At 40.9% G+C, this 24233-nt stretch overlaps 1 protein-coding gene across 5 annotated transcripts in view; it reads right to left on the bottom strand.

Moving 5' to 3' along the window:
• Positions 1–24233, bottom strand: part of GRAMD4 (GRAM domain containing 4) — a 72300-nt gene that overhangs the window by 19953 nt on the left and 28114 nt on the right. For all 5 annotated transcript variants that reach the window (XM_083859539.1, XM_083859538.1, XM_083859542.1 and 2 more), the window contains exons 3-4: positions 20020–20140; positions 6933–7053 (exon numbers count right to left, since the gene is read on the bottom strand). In XM_083859539.1, the coding sequence (XP_083715665.1) occupies positions 6933–7053; positions 20020–20140 (242 nt within the window). The remainder of the gene's footprint in view (positions 1–6932; positions 7054–20019; positions 20141–24233) is intronic.

The raw sequence follows: 24233 nt of genomic DNA on the forward strand, positions 1-24233 counted from the left end.
GTGTTAAGAATGATTTAAAATGTTACGTTGTAAGCTCTCAAAATACACAGGTCACAGCAATTTGAAAAAGAAATCTCAAAAATTTGAAATAGCCTGAAAAACTGCAACAAAAATGTTCTAAAATTTATGTCAAGCAGCAGGCATCATTGGTCTCACCTTTCAAAAGGAGTCAAGAATATTCTCATCCATTAAAAGTGACTAGATTTTTTTAAAACACAAATGCTTTTGGCATTCTGTACATGTGCAAGCCTTCAAATTACATTTCTACACAGCCTCCAACTGCCAACCTGTCTTGAGAATAATTCAGGCTTCAGTCCCAAAGTCTTCAGTCACCCATGCAGACATCATTCAGAAAGATTTTTCTAATGAAGCAGGAGCTTTGACAACATAACACCAGCCACAGCAAGCTTTACTTGACAGGGAGTTGTATGATTGAAAAGATTACTTCTTGAAACAAAAAAGTGTCAGTTGTGCAATTTCATGATCACTCATTTGTCAGCCAATGTAAGTACTTTCAAATGTTCCTTTCATCTTTTGCTCCTCACAAAGGGAATCAAGTGAAACATGGTCAGCAAATGAAGAGCAAGAAGAGGGATCCCACTGCACTGGGCAGATTACAGCAGTACAGATGGACATACAGTCTTCTCTCCTGCTCCTTCTCTAGAAAAGATGTTAGGAAAAGATGTCACTGTGTGTCATCTGCACATGGAAAAGGTCATTATTAATGTGTGCTGTCTCAACATTACCATATATCAATGACTATAATGGAGAAACTATAGAACTTGTTACCTCCCTTCCTTCCTAAGCATTCCCCATCTTTAATGAACTTCCCACTTCCTTGTTAATTTCTAAAAAGATCATTTAGATGTAATTTACTGATCCATGAATTACACCTCAACATTTATTGGTGTTGATGAGCTGAATTCAATGGTTTTTTGCTTTGAAAGACGTTTTCATGACTTTCATGCTTTCAAGACTTGTCAGGACTTTTCCCCATGGCTTCTGCATGTGCACCAACTCTTCCTTTCAAAATCCACCTGAAATGTCATCAGTTATTTTCTTTAGCTAAATTTTAACTTTGGTTCCTGTGCCATTTTCTCCCAGTTTCTATATAAGCCACGGGCTCCTCACCTAAAAACTCCTATCTTTGCTGCTTCTCCCACACCCTTGTATCTCCTCCACTTCCAGCTCTCAAAAGAGACAGCAATAAACATGATCAAATTTGCACCAACTATTATACAGTGCTATCTTGTTTTCTTTTATCAGCCACACATCAGATGGTTACACCATACAGTTGAGCATTTTCATCTGAAATCTGCCATTGGAACTGTGTTTCATTGAAGCTGAAGATGTATTTAGGTGGAAAGGAGGTGGTCATCCACAAGCAGGCAGGAACCAGTTACTGAACCCATTCCAGCTGTGTGGGGGCACTGACTGAGGTGGTGTCACACCATAACAACTCCTGTGACAGAGCCAAGACAAGATCCCACCACCGTCAGCTGTCAGAATCTGCAGGCTGGGTCTTCCTTTGACATGCTGGGATGTATTTTCAGAAGCAGCACAGCGTCATTACTCCCCGTGTTTCTTAGGCAAAAAATCAAGAAAATCTCATCAAGAAATTCTGTACAACAGCTTTACTGGGCTCCATCATGAGCACATGACAGTTGGCTTTGGCCCTTCCCTTCTTGGTGCTTTTGTTTCATTTTTTTGGCAATGTCTTACTTGCCATCTGCCTGTTACTTCTTCCCCATGAAGAACCTGACCTTTACGAATCATCAGGTTAATGACAGCTCATTACTGCACCTGTGAATCAGGTTATAATTAGCCACTTCAGACAGATCCAGGACAGGAAGCTCAGAATTCATTGTTTGGGTTTGCACACCTACTGGGAACTTCAATTCCAAAAACAGGTCATGTTGAACAATCCAGTTCATCAAGACCACTGACGGAGGGAAGAAATTATCTTTCCAAGTTTCTGAACCACTCTTCATGCCAGAGTTGATTTAAAAGGCTGAAAAACATAAATGGTCCCCAGAACAACACTGTGTTCCTATGTGGACTTCCTAACTGCAGCCTGAACCTAAGAAAACAAGCTGCATTAATTCCTCTTGGACCACACTTTTCACCCAGAAAAAGGGTATAACGGGTAACACCAACACATCCCCAGACATGAAGCTAGGTCATCTTCATGCAACTAGAGATTGCAGCCATTTAAAGCACAGGCTGTCTGCAACCTCAGACAGTAGAGGAGGCAAACACAAACTTGCCTTTTTCTGTTTCTCTCTTTTTTTTAATATACTGAGATTTGGGAAGCATCAATATTAATGAATATTAGAGCTGTTCATGACCAAGACACACATACCACTCAGAAACAACTAGCACACTGATGCAGTGTCCACTCAGTGTTGCTCCATGGAATAGTACCCAAGTGTTATTTATTTAGCTGCAATTGTAACACAAAAGTTAAGGGAACCTTGACACTGAAGGCAATTTCCCTTAAACATTTTTTTGTTTGTGAGCATTAGGCCTTGAATACAGCTGCAAGTTGAGATGTGTGTGAACCAACAGACTCCCCTAAAAAAATGGATGCAGACCTGAGCTGCTGAACACAACAGGTGCAGTCACTGCCATGATGTTCTCACACATATTCAAAGCAATTTTCCCAGAGGCCAACACCAAGTTCACAAGTAATCCAGCACCACTTTTTCAACCACTGTTGCAGAAGACATTCAAGGCTGTTAACACCTTTCCTACTAGCCAAAGCAACCTGAATATCTGCATACTGCCAGCAAAAGCACATTCCAACCTCATACATACAAAAATACGCAGGTATTTTTTTAACCTAGTTTAAAAACTATCTTTCAGGTATACATGGCTTCTTACCCTGAAGAGCTGCTAAAAAAACAAGTTAAATGTTTACATTTTCTATTTCCTTCCCATTAAAATACACCAAACATTTCAGAAGCCCTTGCTATTTTCATCCACAATGAAGGAACAGTGACTTATGCAGAAGCATTGTCTATTTGGTCCTTGTAAAAATAGTTCACAATGATACTAATAACAAGGTGTGCTGCATAAATCACAAGCTGCTGGTAAGTGTTGTTGCAAAACTTTTTGTTATTTTTCTTTTCTGTGTGATTATAGCTCACAATTTGCAAAATATGGCACTAACAGCTCACACAAACTATACCAGATTATTTATGCATTATTCTGCTTGCAAAATGTCATAAGCTTCAGCTGCCATTCCAAATGTTGGGATGTTCTGAACTGTATCTGTGGAAAACTTCAGCTGAGGCCACTATATTTCTGAATAATCAGATATACAAACAATAAACACCATGACAAAGAAGGGCACCAAAAATCCTCTTCTCCCACTCCACCCTCTTCCCTGTGCACAACTGGGACCTCAATGAAGGAAGCTCATGCTCTTCACTAGAAAAAAAAAAAAAATTAGATTTTGACCTTGTTCTCTCCTTGCCAAACATTTTTCAACATGTTTTATATTGTTACATGTATTGACTTGCCTCACAAATACTTTTGAATACTGCAACTTTTAAAATAATTTCTTTTTTATACCACAGCATAGTTTGGTTCTCACTAGCAGTTTACTTCAGCAAGCAAAAGGAACCCTAGCCTTCAACTAAGTACCACAAATCTCTCCCACTGCAATCAGGGGATACATGAATATCTATTTTAAACCTGCAAACAAGTACCTTAGAAGCAGGGTGAATTTGACATAAGCAGATAGAACTTTCTGCAGTTACTCTGCTTAATAAAATTAATTTTCCATCAGGCATAAATATGGCCTATTACATATTTGGCTATGTAAGCCAACGTTTCACCTACAGTCCTAATGAAAGTATTTTTAAATGTCCACAATGAAGTACAAAATATTGTAAGCAGTAAAGAATCTCAAACAATGAGGCACAAGTTAAGGAAAAATCATGGACAACTGAATTTTTCTCCTCCTGGGTAGAAACTGAAAAATTTTCCAAGTCTTATTTTGTTGTCACCTTACACATCCTGCCTGTCACAAAAAGTTGACATAGTAGTAAGACTAGTTAGAGAAACACTTGGGTAGAGAGGATAATTGGCTGAATGTAATCCCTAAGTGGAATACCCAAGCTGACAGGACTAACGTAATCCTTAGGATATCTAAATGGCACTCAGGGAGCCATGACATCCCTACCTTAATTTAGCAATATCACTCCTGCAACTTGCTGTTGCCCACAATCCAACAAGGCACAGATGTTGACACAAATATTGATAAACAAAGACCTTCCATCTATTTTCTCTGTAAAACTTGTACTCATAAGCTGCAGTGGGCCAGATGAGACTGAGTCAGCCTTATTGTTTTGAAACAGAGCAAGATGATGAGTACCTTCCTGCAGAAGCCAGCTCCTCATCCTCCTCCAGGACTCTCAGCAGTGAGATTGTCCTTCCCCCTTCTGCTCTGTGCATGGCCTGGACTCCAGGCACAGCTGTCCCGGGACAGAGCCAAAGGCCTGTGACAGCACTAACAACAAGCACTTGGAATTTGCGTCTCAAGCAACTTCAAGGCAGCAAGTCACAGGCAAGAAAGTATCCTTTCCTTAGGCATCAGTTTCACCTACCAACAGCAGGAATCAATCAATGCTCACTGCTCTGCACAGCTGATACTGCGCTAACAGATACTCTCAGACTGCAACGCGCCCAAGTTTCTCCTCTTCAACTCTCCATTCTAACAGGCAATACAGTCTAGATATGCAGTCAGACCAACCAGTACAGGAAATAAAAATGCACTCTCACATCCCAGCTCTAAAACGTCACTCAAAAAAAGTCCACATCAGAGCAGTCTGGGCCATCTTCCCACTGCACAGTTGTGGTGCTGGTTTGGGAACCAGACTCTTCCACAAGGACCTTCCAGAGCCCCTTCTAAGCTGACTTGGCAGCACAGGTCAACCTTGCACAGAACCAGTGACTTTGGAAAACCATCACTGTGAAATATCACCTAAAAAAATCCCACTGTAAGTAGGTACTGAGAATAAGGAAGGTGTAATCTATCATTTATCTAAAGCCTTGGTGCACCACCACTCTGAATACTGTTCAAAAGTCTTAAAACAGTTGAATGGCAACTGAACTGATGAAAGGGATGGAGTACTCTTAAAGAGACAGTGGAAAAGCTGGAACTCTTTAGTCTGGAGAGAATGTAAGAGAAGAAAGGACTCATATTAAGGACGTCAAAAAAACCAAATTCTGAACAGTTGTTCACCAAATCTTACAATTCTGTAACTATGGGGCACTTCTTCAAACCAATATAAAATCTTTTAAAAAGGAAAGCAAATAAAATGATTCTCTAGAATTGAGGGGACTTCTGTAATGTATTGTCTCTATTGGTTCCAGTGGAAGATAGCTCCAGTACTTCATAGCGTTAAATAAATCCATGGATAACAGGTCTGCAAACAGACTGAAGTGAAAGACAGCAATGTACCTTCTGACACCAGCAAATAAAAGATTTGTGGATGAGCACAATGAGTGCTTGACGGAACAGGGGCTGTTTAGGCTGGAGAAAAGGAAGCTCAGGGGAGTTCTCATTGTTGTCTACAACTGCCTGGAAGGAGGCTGTAGACAGGTGGGGGGTCAGCCTCTTCTCCCAAATAATAAGCTATAGGACAAGAAGAGATTACCTCAAGTTGCACTGGGGATTTTTATATTTGGTATTAGGAAAAATTCCTTCACCAAAAGGGTTCTCAAGCACTGGACCAGGCTACCAAGGAAGTAGTTGAGTCGTCATCCCTGGAGGTATTTAAGAGACATGTAGATGAGGCTCTGGACTGCATGGTTTAGTGGTGGCCATGGCAGTGCTGGGTTAACGGTTGGACTTGATGATCTTGAAAGTCTTTTCCAAACTTTATTTCCATAAATAATTCTATGATTCCACAGGAGCAGGAAGTCGACCTACCCAAAGCAACTAGGCCCACATGTTTCCTATAAATAGCTCCTGCTTCCATTGCCACCAGTGGATGTAGACTGGCCTGAGCAGGAAGATATTTTTACAGAATGAGTACAGAATGAAGCAGGAGGCTGGGAAGAGTTCACATGGCACTGGGAAACTGCATATCCAAGCAAAACATTTTGCTGGTTTGCTCTTGCTTGTCACCTCTAAGTAAGTGGCAGTGCTCAGCATGTGATCACCAACTCAGCCTGCACTATCTCCTGATGACAGCACTTGGTGATGAGCCAGAGATGTTGCTGCTCAGCTGAGTAATCTCAGCTGCTGCTGGGGAAGATTAAACAGGCAGCTATGTACACAAGTGGTCTAGAACAACCAGGCCCCCACGCAACTGCTATGGTCTTAGGATCTATGCACCCAAGGAGAGAAACATCAAATGTGATGCTTTGTCATCATCAAGATGCATATCCTCAAGGCTGAAAGGACCTAGGGACATCGGGAGGTGCTTCCATCTGTCATTGCAGTGGCAAGGAAGGCTCAAATTCGTTACTCACATACATTCAGGGCTTTGCTGTGGCACTGGGACATCCTTGCTGTTGCTAGAATAGGAGTAACAAGGATTGGGCAGTCTGGAGAAGACACAAGTTTTGAGAAGGATAAGCATATGTAATAGCATGGCAGAGGCTCGGGCATTCAGTAGCTCCAGGCAGGAAAGATCGCAGAGGGAGGGCATCAGAAGAGGTAAAATGAAGAATATCTCAACTAGAAAATGTCATGGCACTTCTGTAGCTACAGCAGCATGAATGGCCAATTAAGTTATACATACATGGATGTTAATTAGGTAGTTTTACAGGACAACATAGACAGCTGCTCTCTCTGTGAACTACTAATTCATTTTAAGGGCACCTAGGTTGGAAACATATGCTTTTAGCAGCACTTCCCAGAGACAGCCAGAGATCTCAAGTGGCTTTCAGCTTTACAGTGAAGATGTTTCTCTTACCTTGCTTTAAGTACTTCATTGACTCTTTGTTCTAGTTCTAATCTCCTCTGTCGTTCCTTTTCTAGCTCCTGCCTTAACGTTTCAGCGTTTGTTTCTTCTCTCAGCTTCCTGAGCTCCTCCTCTGTTAATTAAAGAAGAAGATAAAGATTTAGTTACCCTGAAATATTTCTATAAGAAATTTAAAGTCTAATTATGACAGATTAGGTGCGAGGGATAGTTTTAGCTGTGCTATACCAATATGTTCACCAGAAAAAAAACAAGTATTCAAGGGCTAGACAGACTTCATAAAAAGCACACAGCTGTATCAAGTACAAAATGTTTCATTACAATTGTTAAGCAAGGAGGAAAACAACTCTAAAGCCTTCTTTTCAAGATGCAAAGTAAGCCCTTGGTAAAAGCTATCTTAACTTGAAAACAACATACTCTTCATTCCCCAAAGAAATAATCAGCAGGAAAGGCCGTCTATTGCTAAATCCAGTGGTCATAACAAAAAAAAGTGTCTATTTTCTTCCCTCATGTCTGTGGGTGGGAAAACACAAAACCATGAACTCAAAAGAAGTTAGATGATGCCATATAAACCCATGTCCGTCAGTTTCTGGCACCAAGTCAGATGTCCCTCTATGAGCCTCAGCACCTTACAATTTTAAGGAAGGGGTTTGAAACAAGAAATGAAGTTAAATTTTTTACACTTTTCCAAGGTTATTGTGTGCCCTAATAACTTCCATGTAATAATTACATAGATAAATATATTCGCATATTTACTTATACAAAGACATACACACTCTCACAATGTTTTTCACAAGTTAGTATCAAGAATGCATAAGGCTTTTTTGTGGCTAATTAGCCTTGCTTTTTGTCACTGGCAGTGTCCTTGCTCACAACTTTATTTTACTCTTGAGCTAAAATGAGGTCATTAGTACTGGCAACTTTTCCCAGACAGGCATATATGAGACATGGGAAAAATAAGATTGGAAATATCAGGGTTTAGTTGTTTTTTTTACCAAAATTTACTCTACATTTTTTCCCCTAGGATGGTTTTTAAGCTCAATCACAACAATCAATAGTAGAACAGCAGGTGTATTTCAAGTTCACAACAAACCCGAACAGAAACTACTTGCTACTTCCACTATCATGACAAACACAGGAGAGTTCAGGCTTTTTACACTGTTGTACAAGACTAGAATACTATGTTATACACTCCAGAGGGTTGTTACACAATCTCTTTTGTTTCTTTTCGCATACTATCTTCTAAATCTCTGATAATGAGAGAATTTGGTATCTCAGCTTCTCTGACTGCCATCAATATGCTCCCTGAGAAGGCCTGAAGTTGTAGTGCAGATGTCCAGAGGAACTGATGCACTCTCCCTGCCCTGCAGGAAGCCCTGGTGCAGTGTGTCCCATCACTTCATCTGCTGGTGGGATATTGTCTGTACTCCTGCAGCAAGTGAGAGCTTTAGAGCATAGAATTAGGAGAGGTGGGAAGAAGACACATGAATCAAGGAGACGACACCATGGCTTCCACTGTGAGGCTACAGACTGAACTCCACCAAAGAGAAAGGAATGCTGTTATCCATCTCCCCACTGAGAGATGACCCTCGGAAGAAGAGCTGGAGCACAGAAACCACGTTATCCTCCAGCAACTAAAACTGAGAATCCCCAAGGGCAGGGTAGGGAAATGCCACTGTTGCAGCAGGTATTCTCTCTCCTGTAAATAAATGGAAAGTACAGGCATAAGGGCAGACTTCTACATGAAGCTGTCCCTAATTACGTATCCACAAAGAATTTTAAATTCAAAGAAAACTACATTTATAATTAGTTTACCCTACTTTCAAGGGCTTGCCTTGTTCCAGAACAAGAGTCTGCACACAGCTGAGGGGGAACATCTGTTGCACTTCAAATGCACTGGAGCTTGTGCAATATCATGAAGATATCACAGAAAGTCCCAAAGCTTGACAGAGATGTTATCTTCTCAAGACCATTAAAGGGAAAAAAAATCTTCATTACGCATTTTTTGTTTTATTAAGAGGAAGTGACTATGCATTTTGTGTACATAAGAAAACCACACACATTATAAATTAACCTCAATATCCTTGAAAGTCAGATCTTCCAGCTCCTTAATTCCAGTTGTTCCGACTGCACTACAACTTGTACTACTAAAACCAAAACAAAACCTCCAGAAATTTTACCTCTTGTCCTCCAAAGAGGACAAGCAGTGCCAAATATTCTTTATGGAAAGAGACAGAGTTAAAGGGTGCAGAGTGAAAGAGACAAAACTCCTAGAAAACAAGCCAAAAAAAAAAGACAACATCCAATCCTTAAGGACTGTCATAGCTTCACATTTCACTTTCCCATACATGACTGCAATTCAAATCCACCCCATCAAGTCCTTAAAGCAGTATTTGTTGCTACTTTGGCAGCAGCGTGGTCTGGCACTGTAAAACCTTCGTGTTCAGTTAGTTAAATACTCTTAAGTCTGCTAAGCAACAGAAGCCACAGAGAGGGGAAGCAGGGGGGAAGTTCTTCCTTGCTCTCTCCCCTGAAATAATCTACCATTTGGCCAAGTTGAACTACACTTGTAAAGCAAATTTCCTGCAGAATGAGTGAAGCTGGCTACAAAGAGCAGAGGTCACAGACCCCTGAGAAGAATCCATAAGAACATTGCACCATGGTATCTATCTACTGAGCTTTACAGATGAGTATCCTCCTTGATGATGAGAATGGAGGGGCTCCTTGGATTTCATCTTCAGTCAGCCAAAATTCAAACATCCTCCCCACTCTGCACACACACAAAAGAATAAAACATAAAAGGTCAAGCTTCAAGCTTCCAGATAATCAGTTTCCATAATTTCCTTCCCAGGCATATCCATCACAGCTCACTATCTTCTCTAGGGCAAGAAACATTAAAATATTGCTGGAGGCTTAGTGCATTTCTTAGCTGGACCTTCAGGTGAAGTGAGCAGCCATAAAGGTGACCTGGTTAGAGGGGGGAAATTACTAAAAGAAGAAAGTGTCTGCTGACATACTGACAGAAAAAATGCTGGCAAGCCTGGGAACTAGGCCTGGGAAGCATAAGCATTGCGGAGAAGTGCAGCTGCCCTCTCTGAAATGCACAGCCTGGTACATAGAAACCTGAGACACCACTGATAAGCACAAAAACAAGGAAACACAACAGCTACTTGTCATCTGAAAAGTGAAAAATAGTCTGAAAACAGGGAAAACATCCTGAGAAAGTAAGACTTGGTAACTGCCATTGGCTCTTATGTCTGCAAGAAAAAGAAAACAGTGTAGAAAAATAATAATTGGCCTGAGAGAACAGAAAACAACATCTGTTGGCTATTCTGGGTGAAATACAGAAATTAACAGCATCTACTGGCCTCTGAAGCTGTAGTGTCCTACACTTCCTTGTTTCTCTCTGATAATACCTAATTTTTATCCAAAACAAAACTTCTCACTCCAAGAACTTTGCATGCTGCACATACTTTTCCTTTCCTAAACAGGATGAATTCTTCACACAAACTTTCCAAGAGATCTTGGACCCTCACCCAGGATAGTTTGATTTGTCCTCTCCCATCTGGGATGGTTTGGCCCATTCTAACATCTGTCCAATAAGCCTGATACTGGTATTAATGTAAACATTTGTACATGTGAATATAAATAATCCATCATAATTACATTTTCTGTGGTTTTACTGGAAAGTTTGCTTTATTAGTGAAAAGTTTGTACTACTCTGTAACAGTATATATCTACTTGATTGCTGCCATATTACTAATTGCTCCCATGAATTTGTAACAGCTCAATATATATTTATATATATATATACACATATATATATTTGAGTTATAAATCATGGGCATAGTTGCTAGCCATGATTTTTGTTGCAATCTGTAATAAAGTAGAAAATTTAGAGCAAAAAACCTCCATGCCCTTGAGTCTTACAGAAGCCTATGAACTCATTCACAACCTCTAAATACCTACACACTGGGTAACCCTTTAGGTTGTGACAGCAGGTGTGACTGAAAAAATGCTTTAGAAGCTCTTTAGCAAAGTCAGCTTGTGTAGAAAAGCAGGAAAATATCTGGATGCTGTTGCTCTTTTAAAATGAGCTATAAAACTCTGTAAGACACGGCAAGAGTGGTGTTTCAATGACAGTAATTATTACACATATTATTGCACTGTAAACCCTAGGAGAATTGACCATCATCAGTGATGTACCTCTGATGTTACCAAAAAAACTTACTCATTTCCGTTTTTCTACAGCATTTTATTCTCTATGAAGTGAGTAATGGAACTGTTGCACCTGAACTCTAAGGATTTGACAACTGAAATGGAAAGATTTAACATTTCAAAAAGCTTATCTGATACCATATAACTGCTAAAAGACAGCAGCAGCCAGTGTTTTGCTGCATCATCTTACAGCATCAGCCACTACAGCAAATGAAAAATTTCAGTTTACTCCTCAGAATACTCACCTGTAAGAAATGTTCTGATAAAAAGCAGTTAAACACCCAAGCATTTCATTCTGATGAGACTAAACAGAATGTGAGTAGTGTTTAGAAAAGAAGGATGATACACCAGGCTAGAAAGGCGTGGCAGAATGTTGGGTTTCTAATTCAAAACTGCTGTGCAGCAAAGCGGATGTTTCCCTTAATCCCAGGATTGGAGGTAGATTAGGGAGCCTCCTCGTAGCTGTTTATATAATACCATTTCTCCCTAGGCCTACAGGTATGCTGCAAAATCCCCCTCTGGGACGAAGTGACCAAAAATTTCTTTCAGAGCGGCGCTAGAAACCACCAGTCACTGTTTCTACCTGCCTGAATTCAGTTTATTTAAATCCAAGAAAACTGAGTTAAAAAATAGAAATGACAAAAAGCATGTGTGCAACCCCGTCATATTTACACGGGGAAACACCACTACTTAACAGGACAAAAATAACCTTTCTACATCTATTTTAATCACGGTAAATCTCCTTACAACTCTTTGAACATTCAAGTATGTTATTTAATTGTTACTAAACACATTAAATCCCTACCACACACTTTCAATCTGGATCTCACCAGTCATGCTGATGGAGCCAGACACTGGGAGTTGTCTCCAGGCAGGCAGTTTCCGCCCTTACCAGACTCCCAGTTCCTACAGAAAGCTAATATGTTAACTTTGTCCCAAGTAAACCAACTATATGACACTATTAACAAAATGTCAGGAGTCTGAAAACAGATCTATTTTTGTCATCATTGACACTGAAGAGCTTTTAGTCTTCACCCTAAAAGCCAGCAGCAAATGGCAGTGCTGTGAAAGACATGGAATGGCTCCATCACTTATGAAAAAGCAAAGACAAACAAAGAACATTGTCTGACCAACAAGCAGTGATGGAGGAAGAACCCACAATGGAATTCCCTAACCTGTTTTTTTCCTGCTTACAGTTACTCTCCAATTTACATACTCCTCTGAAGATATGTTCACAATTCATAGCTATAACTAGATACAGCTTAACTGTGCATTATTTGTTACCTGTTCTTCGTCTAATCCATGACTCTCCTTCTCCGGGGCATATGTTTTCTCCATCAGTGATATGAGAACCATGGAGATTGCCAAAGAACTTACCATAAATCTACCCAAAAGATTTCAAATACAACATTAACTTTTGATCCCAGACATTGTGAGATATTCTACTTCTTTGCATGCCAGATGCTTGGCAAAGTGCTTATTTAGGCCATCACTCTAGCATCTCCACTTTATTAACTGTCCTTTCTTCTTTAAGTCACCTTTTAAGGACATGTCTTTCATGCTTGGACTTCCACACTTCACTTGAGAATACCAAAGCTCACTGCTTAGGAGGATTACTCTTAGGATTTTATGAAGGAAGAACCTAAAAATGTCCTTTATCAAAATGGATATCAGCATTCTTGTTCTCCATAGGTCTTCCAGAGCTGGACAACAACTGGTATGGAAGAAATGGAAGATTTTTTTTTAATTTTTTTTTTTTTTTTTCTGAGCGCTTGTGAACAACTTGATTTGTCAGTTTAATGGCTTTGCCTTGTGGTCAGGCCTCTTGCTTGTTTGCATGAATCTTTCATACAGAAAACATAACAAAAAAGATTTTTTAATAGGAATATTGGTGTCATAAAAAGCCAAAAGGCAGACAGAATCATTAAAGATTAAGTATCTCTCTTGAATGCCTATCCTTTCCTCCTCTCTGCCCTGTTTTATATCGACATTTTGGTAGAGTGGAGAAGTGAAACAGATAAATATAAACTCCACATTTTCAATACCACCTTTCTCCAGCTAAGTCTGCACATATCATAACAAATAAGTGACCTGTCATATTCAGAACCAGTCATGCCAATTTCCCTTTAAAAACTTTAACACAGGTTTGGCAGTCAAACAATCGCTTTTTGCCCTGTTTTGTTTCCATCATTCCTTTGTGCTTCTCTTTACTCTTCCAAAGACAGAGCTCCTGCCCCAGTACGTACACTAAGCAGAGCTTTAGAGGACCAGTTTTTGAGCCTCTTTGCATACGCCTACAGGGCGGGGAGCAGCGTGGGCTCCAGCTCTGCTGATAGGAAATAAGCCAACTCCGATCCAGAGGGAGCGGAGGAAAGGCTGAGTCTGAGCCATCATCCTCTCTGTCAGTTAATATTCACTGGTACTCTCCTCCTCACCTGAACAGCAACAGTTTCATATGAAGTGTTCTCTCTCATATGATGAGGAGGACTGATTTACAAAACACGTATTTGACAAAGTCTTCTTCTTCTGTGCAAACTGTTCCAGCCTCCTCTCTCACCATTCCTGTTATGTCCTGCTTGGAGTGGGTGAGGTTAGAAAGAGCTAAGATGGCATTGCTAACGTTTGTACAAAATAGTTATGCTAACTACCAGCTAGTAATTCCATTTACATTTAGTGCTTTCAGTGGAGCTTTATCATGTTGTTATAGACACAGACCTGGATCATTTCCCCTTCATTAGGGAAGGATTTTAAATTACACTTCCTGAAAATGTAGCTTACTGAGACAGACCCCCTTCTCAAAACACTGAGTGGAAAGCTTTGTATTGGTAGATACAATTAAAAGGTCAGCTAAAAGTAATGAAAAATACTGCTGCTCTACGAATTTTCAGAAATTTCAGAGAATAAAAATGCCAGAAGTGTTGCAAAAGCCACCTAAAATAAACAGAGCTGCAAAAATGCTGTCATTATAGCAGGAATGGTTTTCACTCTGGTTTTGGCAGAAGTGAAACAGTCTATAAATGTTGAAACAACGTCTGGCTTAGGAATAGCAGCAGGCTCTTCCAAGGCTTTTGTGTTACTAAGCTGAGTAGGGAAATACAGGTTCCACATGGGGCTCCCAAAATCTCTGTCCCAGTTATACACAAAAGGGAGAGGCTTAACGGAGCTGACCATTGCCCTGCCTGGGTTTTCACACCCTCTCTGCAATTTATAAAGCCAAGCTGGGCACACAAAAAAAAGGGCAGAAACAAGCACAACCCACGTACATAACACGGTGTGTAGGTGGTATCTGTTCAAGGCTCTGGAGCAACTCAAACAATACACTCCTCTGAGCACTGTGCTGCATTTTGGTTCATCAGTCTCATGGAAAGGCAGTGTGGCAATACAAGATCCTCCAGCATTAGGACATCTTCATGTACACCATCATCACTTACATCATCAAGTACATGCTTTGCCCGATGACAAGGGCAGATTGCACAAACCAGGCTCAGACCAAGGGTCAGCCCAGGACTCCAGCCTGCTGCTATGCTGGGATGGAGTCACATCCTTTCCCTCCCCCCTGTGCTCAGGAACCTCATGCTTTTGGAAGTGAAGTTGAGAGCAAGCAAAAGCCCAACCTATCTCCTCCACCAGTCAGAGCAGAGTCCTTAAAGATGAGAAATGGAGACCTGAATGCTCATGACTCTGTAATGAGGCCTCTTGACCCCCAAACAAATGCTCTACATTGTTCACGACTGCCCCTTCCAACAGTGTTTCCAGGAAAATGAAGCCAGAGTTTTGGAGGGTGTTTGTTTTTTTTTGTGGTTTCCCCCCCCCCCCCCCACCCCGGAAAGCTATAAATGAACTCAACACAGACAGTATATAACATAAGCATCTTTGGGTAAAAGCAAGTTTCTCTTAAGAAACTTTCTGTAGTTTTTGAGAAGCCTCTCAGTCAGAAGTCAGACCCAGAAAAAATTTAAAATTTGTTACTATCCATATGAGAGCAGCCCTGGTGAAGAGATAGCTCTATAGCAAAGCCTGGACTCACATATTTTTATTGCATCATCTCTGGGTGCCCAGGATAAAAATGAAAATTTCCCACCAGTCACCACAGGTAAACCAGTCTTCATGAGACGAACTCTACAATCTTAAAAGAGACATGTAAACCTCCCAGGGGCATATTTTTTTATGGTAGAGAGTCCAGAATTTTAAACTGGAAGAAAGGAAGTTTATAGGAAGGAGTAAAGGATGTGAGAAATCCAGGGTAAGCCCCAGTGCCACAGCACCCTCAGCACTCACCAGTATCAGCACATTGTATTTCAGAGCCCATGGTGCAGCACCAGGATCCCTTGGCCAAGGGTTGACCATGTAAAAAGGAATGGCTATTATGGCCCACAGCTGGTATTTGGGTATCTCAGATAAACACAGCAGCTGCTCACTCTCTTGCCAGGGTCTTCATCCACCATGTACATCAGCTCAAATCAGCTCTAGGTTCTGCTTCGAGATTTCTGAACCAAAGGTTCAGATTACAGGCTGCTAGGTCAGTAAGAAAACAGCAAAACCAATGCAATGAATCTATTCTTCTCTAGCTCCACTACTGCAGCTGGTGTGACCTTCACATCAGGAGAAATTAAACCAAAGGTATTCTGACACAGTTGGTAATCGGACTCTGGCGCGGCTTCACTGTCTATTTGTTGCACACAATTACAGGGATTGTTTGAGGAGGTATTAGCATTTCTGTACAGAACTAGACTTCTCAGCATAGGGCTTTTGCTGGTCAGCACATGTTTGGCCTCTGAGGTCTAACACTTTCTAACATGCCAGCTCTGCCTGAGAATCATGTATGGTTTTAAAGAGCTCTACTTTCATATGGCCAGTATTCTGCCAGGCTGTTCTTGAATCATCAGGCCATTTACATCAGAAAGTGGGAGCCAGAGAAAATACTGTGGAGTCACATAAATGGTTCAAAAAGGCAGGAGGATGAACAGTGTGCCAGAGCAGAAATTTCAATGGGAAAGCAGCGTAATCCCAACTTCTTTTGTCATGTGCTATAAACATCATGACTGAAACCATTGATTTGGTAATACCTTAAAGACTCCTGCCACAGATTGCTGTATGGAGTGGAATGCAAAAACCATTGTGGGAGAGGATTATACTTCCTTCTAGTACTCCTCATTCTCATGTGAGTTTCCTTTGATTTACCAGTTCATGACTAACTCTCTTCTCCAACAGTCACCTGGTTTACTCACTCTCAACTGGTGCTACGATTCCTCTTTCCTGAGCTGCTGAATCCCACATTGCAAAAGGTTTGAACACCCTTGAACTAGAATTAGTATTAATATTTCATGTAAACCACAGGATGCATGCGTGCTCACAAAGCCCCTTGTGGCACCAAGACAAGAGCCCTGATATCTCCAGAACTGCCCTCTATAAGCAGGCACAGGAACTAACAGGAAGCAAGGTGTTCACCTCAAACAAGAAAAGTGCAAAAGCAGAAAGATTGTTTTGTTGGTTGTTGTCTTTCAGATGCAAGAGCACCAAGCAAAATTTTTTATTTTTTTAAGATACAACTAGGTTTGGAAATGGAAACATTAAAACCACTACCAATCTTAGCATTTCAATCTAACTGCCCTGGGTCAGTAGTTGCCTTCCCAAACTGAGCCCTCAACTAGCCCAAGGCAGTGTTCAATTGCATTAAAAACTAGGTTATAATAACAGAAAGCTCTTTAGAAATAAATTATTCTGATTGTCCCAGCTCCAAGACAAAGCTTCTTCCAACCACATGCACTGGAAACCTCAGCAGGCTAAGCCCTTTGCACTTTTCATTCAGCTGGTGTTCCAAAACTTTTTCTGAAGAAATCCACACCAACACCACAAACCCAACAGGCATATTTTCAGCATTCCTATAATAAGGCTCAGAATGAGCCATTAGATCAAAGAGATTAAGACCATTCCCACACAGACAGGAAAAGCAACTTTAGCCCCTTTGGCTGGGAGAATCAGATGATCCCTCCCCCTTGCTTAAGACATTATCCAAGATCCCTTTCTCTGCACGCCTCATTCTCCCGTCAGTGTGCAGCTTAAATCCCTTGCATTTCCAGACAAGTTGTATTTGCATTTACAGCTCTGCACACGCTGCACAAGCAATTCCTCTCCATCTTCACATTTCTGGGTTAGATTATCTCTTTGCTAAAGAAGACAGGCATCTCAGATGAAGATATTTCCTCCTTAGAGACAACAGCTTGTCTCCATACCTACTTGCTCTGGATTTCCCCTGCAGTTTGTAGAGGCTACAGTTAGGTTTGAGATGTGTTTCACTGAATGCACTACTCAGCCAAACTGCACCCATTGCTTGGGCCTACAAACAGTTGAATGGAGTTCAGAGAAAAACTTTAGCCAGGCACCTCAAATTGCAGACCCACATGGACTTGCAGCTGTGTAATGTATGTTCGTGTTATACATTACACAACATACAGCTGAGAGGAAATCTCTCCTCCTTAAACGTCTTGGCTAATGACACCAATACAAACAGACATATAGAAGAGGCCAAAAAAAAAAGTCAGAATCAAGCTGGTAACAAGTAGAACCACAGCACATTAAAAAGGAAATGCATGAAACTTTAGATATTTCCCTCACTAACTAGCAATTTGCTTTGATTTTTGCATGCCCAGCCGGAGGAAATGGACTATGTGGACATGGCAAACAGATTATGCAAAACCACAATCATAGCAAGGTGTCCCTAAAGAATTACATAGTTAAAAATAGTATGGAAATACTGCAGAGCAACTAGCCTTCCTGAAAAACACCTACTGCAATCATAGGGTTTTAAAAAAATAATGACCAGGCTCTCTTCCAAGGGCAAACCGAAGTGAACAAACTATACATTTCAAGAATGTTTTTCTGTGCACCATTAGTTCACTTTTGGGAGGAAAACAATAATGAAGGATTTCTAGTATCAAAAAATTCCAAAATAACTCAAAAGAGAAGGAAAAAGGAAAAGTAAGAACTCAGGAACTATACACCAAAGCTGAACTCCTACTTCACTACAATCGACAAACGTGGTGATCTATTTCATCCCAAAATTTTGAATGGAAAGTGCCCAAGTAAGGGATAAGCTTTATCTCACTTATTTCTCAACCAGTTTATGATTCTTACTCTTCCTTTTAGGTACAGAGTTACAACCAATTTGTCAGGACAACTCTGTAATTTCAGCTACAGCAAACGTCAGGCTTTGGTGAAGAGGTGAGGGCTGGAAACACCCCTGGCTGACTCAAGCCACCCAGCTGAACCATCCCACTGCCCTGAAGTCCCAAACATCTGCTCAAAGTTCATACAAAAGGGTGAACTTCTTCATCCTTCATCTTGGAGTTTACTACAAAGCTCTGTGCAAAGGAAAAATGATTCAGCTCAGTAACAGTTGATCAGAAGGTTTTCGAATTACAGCAGGAACCTGAAGACTACCAATATTCACAAACCTGTGTGCCCCATTTAGTTACTGTAAGAACACACTAAGAAGGAGAATGAATTCACCAGCCATGGAAGTGCCTGGGAGCCCTGTTATGTTTTTACATCAAAAAGTACATCCTACTTCAAATCAGAAATCAGTTCTGCGAAATCCTATGGTTTCTGTTGCACATCAGATTGCGTTAAGAAATCACACGTCCCATCTAGTTTAAAAAACCAATTGTATAACAGAGTTTAAGCAATGTATCTTTGGGGGTGGAAAGAGTACATGGTAACTCTGTACTAAATAGTTAAATAAAAATCAAGTAAATAACTGAAACTAACAAGGCAAGTCAAACAGATCTTTCAGTTTTTGCTTGACAATCCAACCATGATACCTCTTCCAGGTATCAGTGGAAGTTGACAGCAGCTTGTTATAAATTCATGCCCAGTCTCCTTTATCAGGTCTCCCTCATACATATCAAGGGGGGAAAACATATCAAAGAAATATTGCCAAGTAAAAAACAAGTCACAGAAAATTAATGACAAATCCTTGAGAACATGCTGAAGATAAAAACCCAAGTCTTGTCATTGGATTATAGTCTAGAAATTTAACAGAACCTATAGTCTTGTTACTCCTACACCTAAGAAAATATCTGACAAGCTTTGAACACACAAAAACAACCCTCATACTCTGAAGTTCAAAATTAAAATATTACTATGGCCATTCTGGGAGGCAACTGAGCAAAATTCTCATTGGTTTATTACAGAGACCTCTACTTCTATCAAGTTATTTTGTTTTCTATTTTTCCGTTTTTAACTATTCTGTCTTAAAAATTAACAGTTGAGATCTGCTGAGATAAAATCCCAAAAATCTTGCAGCTGCCTCTAGCTATGAATGACAACTTTTTCCTCGTTATACACACATACATGTATACATATGATAAGCATAAACCCAAACAACTAACACTTGAAATCTACACTCTTCTCTGTATTTCTTACACTATTCACCAATAATACATATAATGTTAAGGGACATGTGTTTTAAGATGTATTATTTGAAAGCTGCCATGAAAGTGAACTGGTCTCCCCTTCATAAATCTCCTCTTAGCAATTACTACTAGAAAGAAAAACACCTATTGCAGGCACATTAAGGTTGACGTAGTTCTAGGACAACCTGCAGTTGTCAACATCAAGACTTCAACTACGCAGCTTTTGTCACACAGTGAGTTTGTTGTGAGGAATGCAATGAGGAAAAAAATACCCAAGTGACCCAGAAACCTTGGGAATGCTTTTAAGTTCTTCTTAGGGAAGCATAAACCCACATACTATCTGCACGTCAGCAGCACGCCTCAAAACTATGATGCCAACTTCTACAGTGAGAGGAACATTATTTCAGAAGCTCTAAACCATCCCTCTCTACAGAGCATTTTATACTTACGTAAGAAGTGTTTTTCCAGTAAGGCTATTTCCAGGTGACCTTTGATCTCATTCAGTCTGTCAGACTCTGTTCTGTTAAAATCCTGGACTCCTGAAGCCATGATGATGGTCCCTGGACCAGCCTGTAAGAAAGCCAGAATATACTGAAGGTTCAGAAGGACCTTTTTTTTTTTCTTTGGTTTCGTTCAAATATATCAACTGATTTTGGGGCAGTAAAGAGTAAAGAAACAAGCATGTGAGAAACATGCAAGATGCAAGTATCAACAACTCTACACGCCTCTTTCAGCATCAGATGACCAAAGTTAGTGAATGAAAGCTAATCAAATGTGAATTTACAGAACACACTTCCGCACACCTTGGAAAACTACAGAAAAAAGTATTTCCCACCACCACCCTTACCAGTTCTACTGCATCATCATTTAAGCCCTTCTTCTGCTGATTAAAAATCCGTATTTATACTACCCTTCTCCTCTTCCCATAGAATGAATGGTCAATGCTACACACTTTAAACATAAAATTAGCCAGCAAAAGTAAAACTTTTCTAGATAATTACTCTCAGCAAGGAAGGGGCTCCCCACTCCCCCACAAACCAATTACTGCAGAAGGATGTTGTTGGTGCCCAGAAGCTCACCCTGGCAGGCCAGGAGAGCGGGAAATCAGAAGACTGAATGTCTCAACAGATTTACCAGCACCCCTTGAATGAACTCAGCAGAATACTGAAAATACTGCAGAAAGCAGGAACTAAAAAGCAATTTGATTAGTTAGTGAGACCACTGACTACCACCACCTCCATGAAGTAAATGCAGAAAAACCCCAAGCCCACATAGCAGAAGGCAGGCAATGCCTTCTTTGTCTCACAAAGCGGGCATTTTCAGACAGCAGGGAAAAGGGTGGGTAAGGGCATCTCCTGGGTAATGTTTGCTCAGCACTTGTGTACAGTCCCCATCAGGTACGAAAACTCTGTCAATGAGAATTACAGGAGCTTCTCTAGCAGCTTAAACTCAAAACCAAAGTGATAGATTACAGAAGCCTACACTTTAAAAATTATCTCGAGACAAAAGGAATTTATTTACCTATTCTGACTATTCCCCATTCCTTGTTTGAACTCCAAAAACATATAGGAACTGTATTCCTTTCATACATCAGCTTGCATACATTTAACCACAACAGCTTAAATTACATACATATATAAATTCAAGTAATCTACAGAAGACATTAAACCAAGACATCTTCTATGTTTTAGGAAAGATGTGCAGAAAGCTTACTGATAAGCAAAGTACTTTCACAGTTGGTACTGATTTGCACTTTCAAGATAAAACTGTGTGGAAATACCTATTAAACATCTGTTTTCTTGTTTGAACTGAACAGATGCTGAGCTTAAGCCTCAGAATTTGTCTATACAGGCATATTAGCACTCTGTAGGCAGTTACTGGCCAGCATTTTACCTAGCACCAACTCCCCACCTGGCCTTGCTCAATACAGTGCCAAGCAGAGATGCTATTTCCAGTCCCCTAAGCAGCACCCACCCACACAGCAGTCTGTCAATGCTGCTGGCCCTGATGAGGAGCACAAGCTGTTAGCTCAGCAGCAGCCTTGGGCCACTTCCCTTTTTGGAGCCGGCACAAATCACGCCACAGCAGAGAGGGACAGAGCCCAGGGCAATCCTCACACCGGGAGCTGCAGCACAGCATCCTCCTCACCGTGCCCCACATTTCCCCATCACTCCTGCCTTTGGCCAGGGAGGTGCAGTGAGAGATGCCATTTGCAACTGCTCCAGCCACTGCAGAAGATTATCAGAGACTGTTTTCAGATGAGCACAGCATGCGACTTAACCTCTGTGTTGATCTCTTATCTACAGAGCTGGGTTGTATTTATTTACACTGCCAGATTTAGTGCTATCACTTGCCAGACACTTGGAGAGCCCTAAGGAGGATGGTGTGGCTGAAGCCAAAAAGCAGCACCCTTACAACACACTCCATGGGCAGGCACAAGGGAAGTGTTATTAAAATACAGACTGCTGCCCAGGTGTTAATTAGCATGGCTTTCTGTATTGTGTACCCTCATCTAGCACCTCTCTGCTCCCAGCTTGCAGGAGTTCAGAGGGAGCTGTCTGAAGAAACAGGGCCACTGCTTAAATATTTTATTGATAAATAAATAAAACCACATAGAAGACAAAGAGCAAAGTGCTGTACTCAAAAGGAATGTGTCTGGACTCTGGGCATCAGCTCCATGCTTAGACAGCAGCTGGTTCCCACCCCAGGTGAGGAAGGACAGGAAAAATAAAGGGGAGAGCAAATACTTAAGTATATTAAAGTTTTCATCTTCATTGAAGATACTAAAGATATTTCACCCAAAAATGTGCTACATTTCAGAAATCCATCTAGAGAACTAGCTCTGCTTTTGCTTCTCAGAGATGTTGAGTCAATAATTAAAGTCCAGGGTTTAATTGTGCCTCTAAGGAAGAAGGAAAGAGCAAGAGGTGCACAGCACTAGGGAGAGTGATACCAGGTAACATGACCCAATCTTAGAGTTTCCACATGTTTATCTGCTAAAGCATTGGATCCAAGCAGCCTGACATCCACTGAGGGGTTAAAAATCAGAAAGTACACATCTTTAAACTAGCTACAAAAGGTTCCAATGAACTTCTAACTTAGAGAGGAGGAAAAAAGAAAAAAAAAATCCAGTGAGATAGAACATAAGGCTGCTCACTAGAATACTAGGAGCAAGATCATATAATTAACACATAATAATAAAATGGTTTATTAAGATACACAGTGACACAAGTTTGGTGGTGCATCCAATTTCCAAAATTAGCATCACCACAACATTTTATGACTACTATTTAGAAACATTCAGAAAAACTGAGGACACCCAAGTCAGTGATATGGGAAACATTTAAGCAGGTGTCTCTGTCACAGAAGTTTATTCCCCACACCAACACATCTAAGAAAACAAGAAATAAGGTGAAGGTCAACTACCGGCCTCTGAATTCAAAATTGGTCCCTCTAACTCGTCCCTCTGTCTGAAATTAGCATATCTGGCTCAATTCACAAGTTAACAAAATCCTTGTATTAATTCCAGTTTTATCTGGGTAAAGGTTTCTCCTCTCTGCTGCCTCTGTAGGACAGCACTGGGACTCAGGCTGGATTAACTGCACTGCACTGTACAGATGTCCTTTCTAGTTTCTGAGTCACAGTAAAAGCCTTGAAGGCTTCCACAGATTTCTGCTTTTCCTTCTGCCTCTCTAGCTTTGACAGTATTTGACACAGGAGCCCTCTTAAAATGTTGGCAATCGTTACTATTTAGCCAAGACCATGAGCAAGGCCTGGCAGTGCCTGGGAAGACAGAGAAATGCCTGAGGTGAACACAGGGACAGAGGGGTTAAAGGAACGTTTCTGATGATGACAAACTGCCTGTAACCCATCAGCAGAGTTCAGGCTTGCTTGTCCAAGCCACATCCAGCTCCAGATCTAAAACCCACATCTCCCCACAAAAGCATTTTTCAAGCCATCTGTAGTTCAGGTTTTCCATAACAGCACATCCCACCCCGAGACCTCTCTGCCCTCCCTCTCCAAAACCCCTTCATGCTGCGAGCCCTGGGATTTTGTTCTGTGTGCTGCCACTGCCACTGTACAGCCACAGAAAGGGTCCAAGTCACTTCCTAACTAACAGATGTGGATCTGTGCTCTCCATCTGCAGCACAGCACATCTTCAGGATGACACAGAAACACAACTGCCTAACCCTACACTTCTAATTTCCTTCCACAACATTATATATATGCGGATGAGTTTTCTCTAGGAATATCTAACAAAATGGGGTCTGATTTCCAAGTTTGTCACTAACTTGGAAAGGAGCAGTTCTCAAACACAAAGGATGGGGAGCAGTGAGGACACAACATGCCCAACCCCTCAGGGGTTGCCAGGGGCAAGACCATCCACCCAAGTCACTCCTCAGAGCCCATGAAGTGGCTGGGACACAACGCAGGGAAGAGATAGTTTAAAATAGAAAATTTTAGCTTACGCTCATTTGAGGAAAGAAGAGGAGAGGGGAAGTCTTCAGCAATACAACAAACTACACAGCTTGTCTCACAAAGTTCTAGCCTCCTGAGTTTTACATCTGACCCCTCATGTGCATTTTCTTACTTCAAATTATTAAAGGGCTCCCCATGAATGCTGCAATTACCTGCTGTAAGAAAAGGAAAAACTGAACAACAC

This window comes from Zosterops lateralis (assembly GCF_965231275.1).
Source record: "Zosterops lateralis genome assembly, chromosome: 4".
In the NCBI taxonomy this organism is placed as follows: Eukaryota; Metazoa; Chordata; class Aves; order Passeriformes; family Zosteropidae; genus Zosterops; species Zosterops lateralis.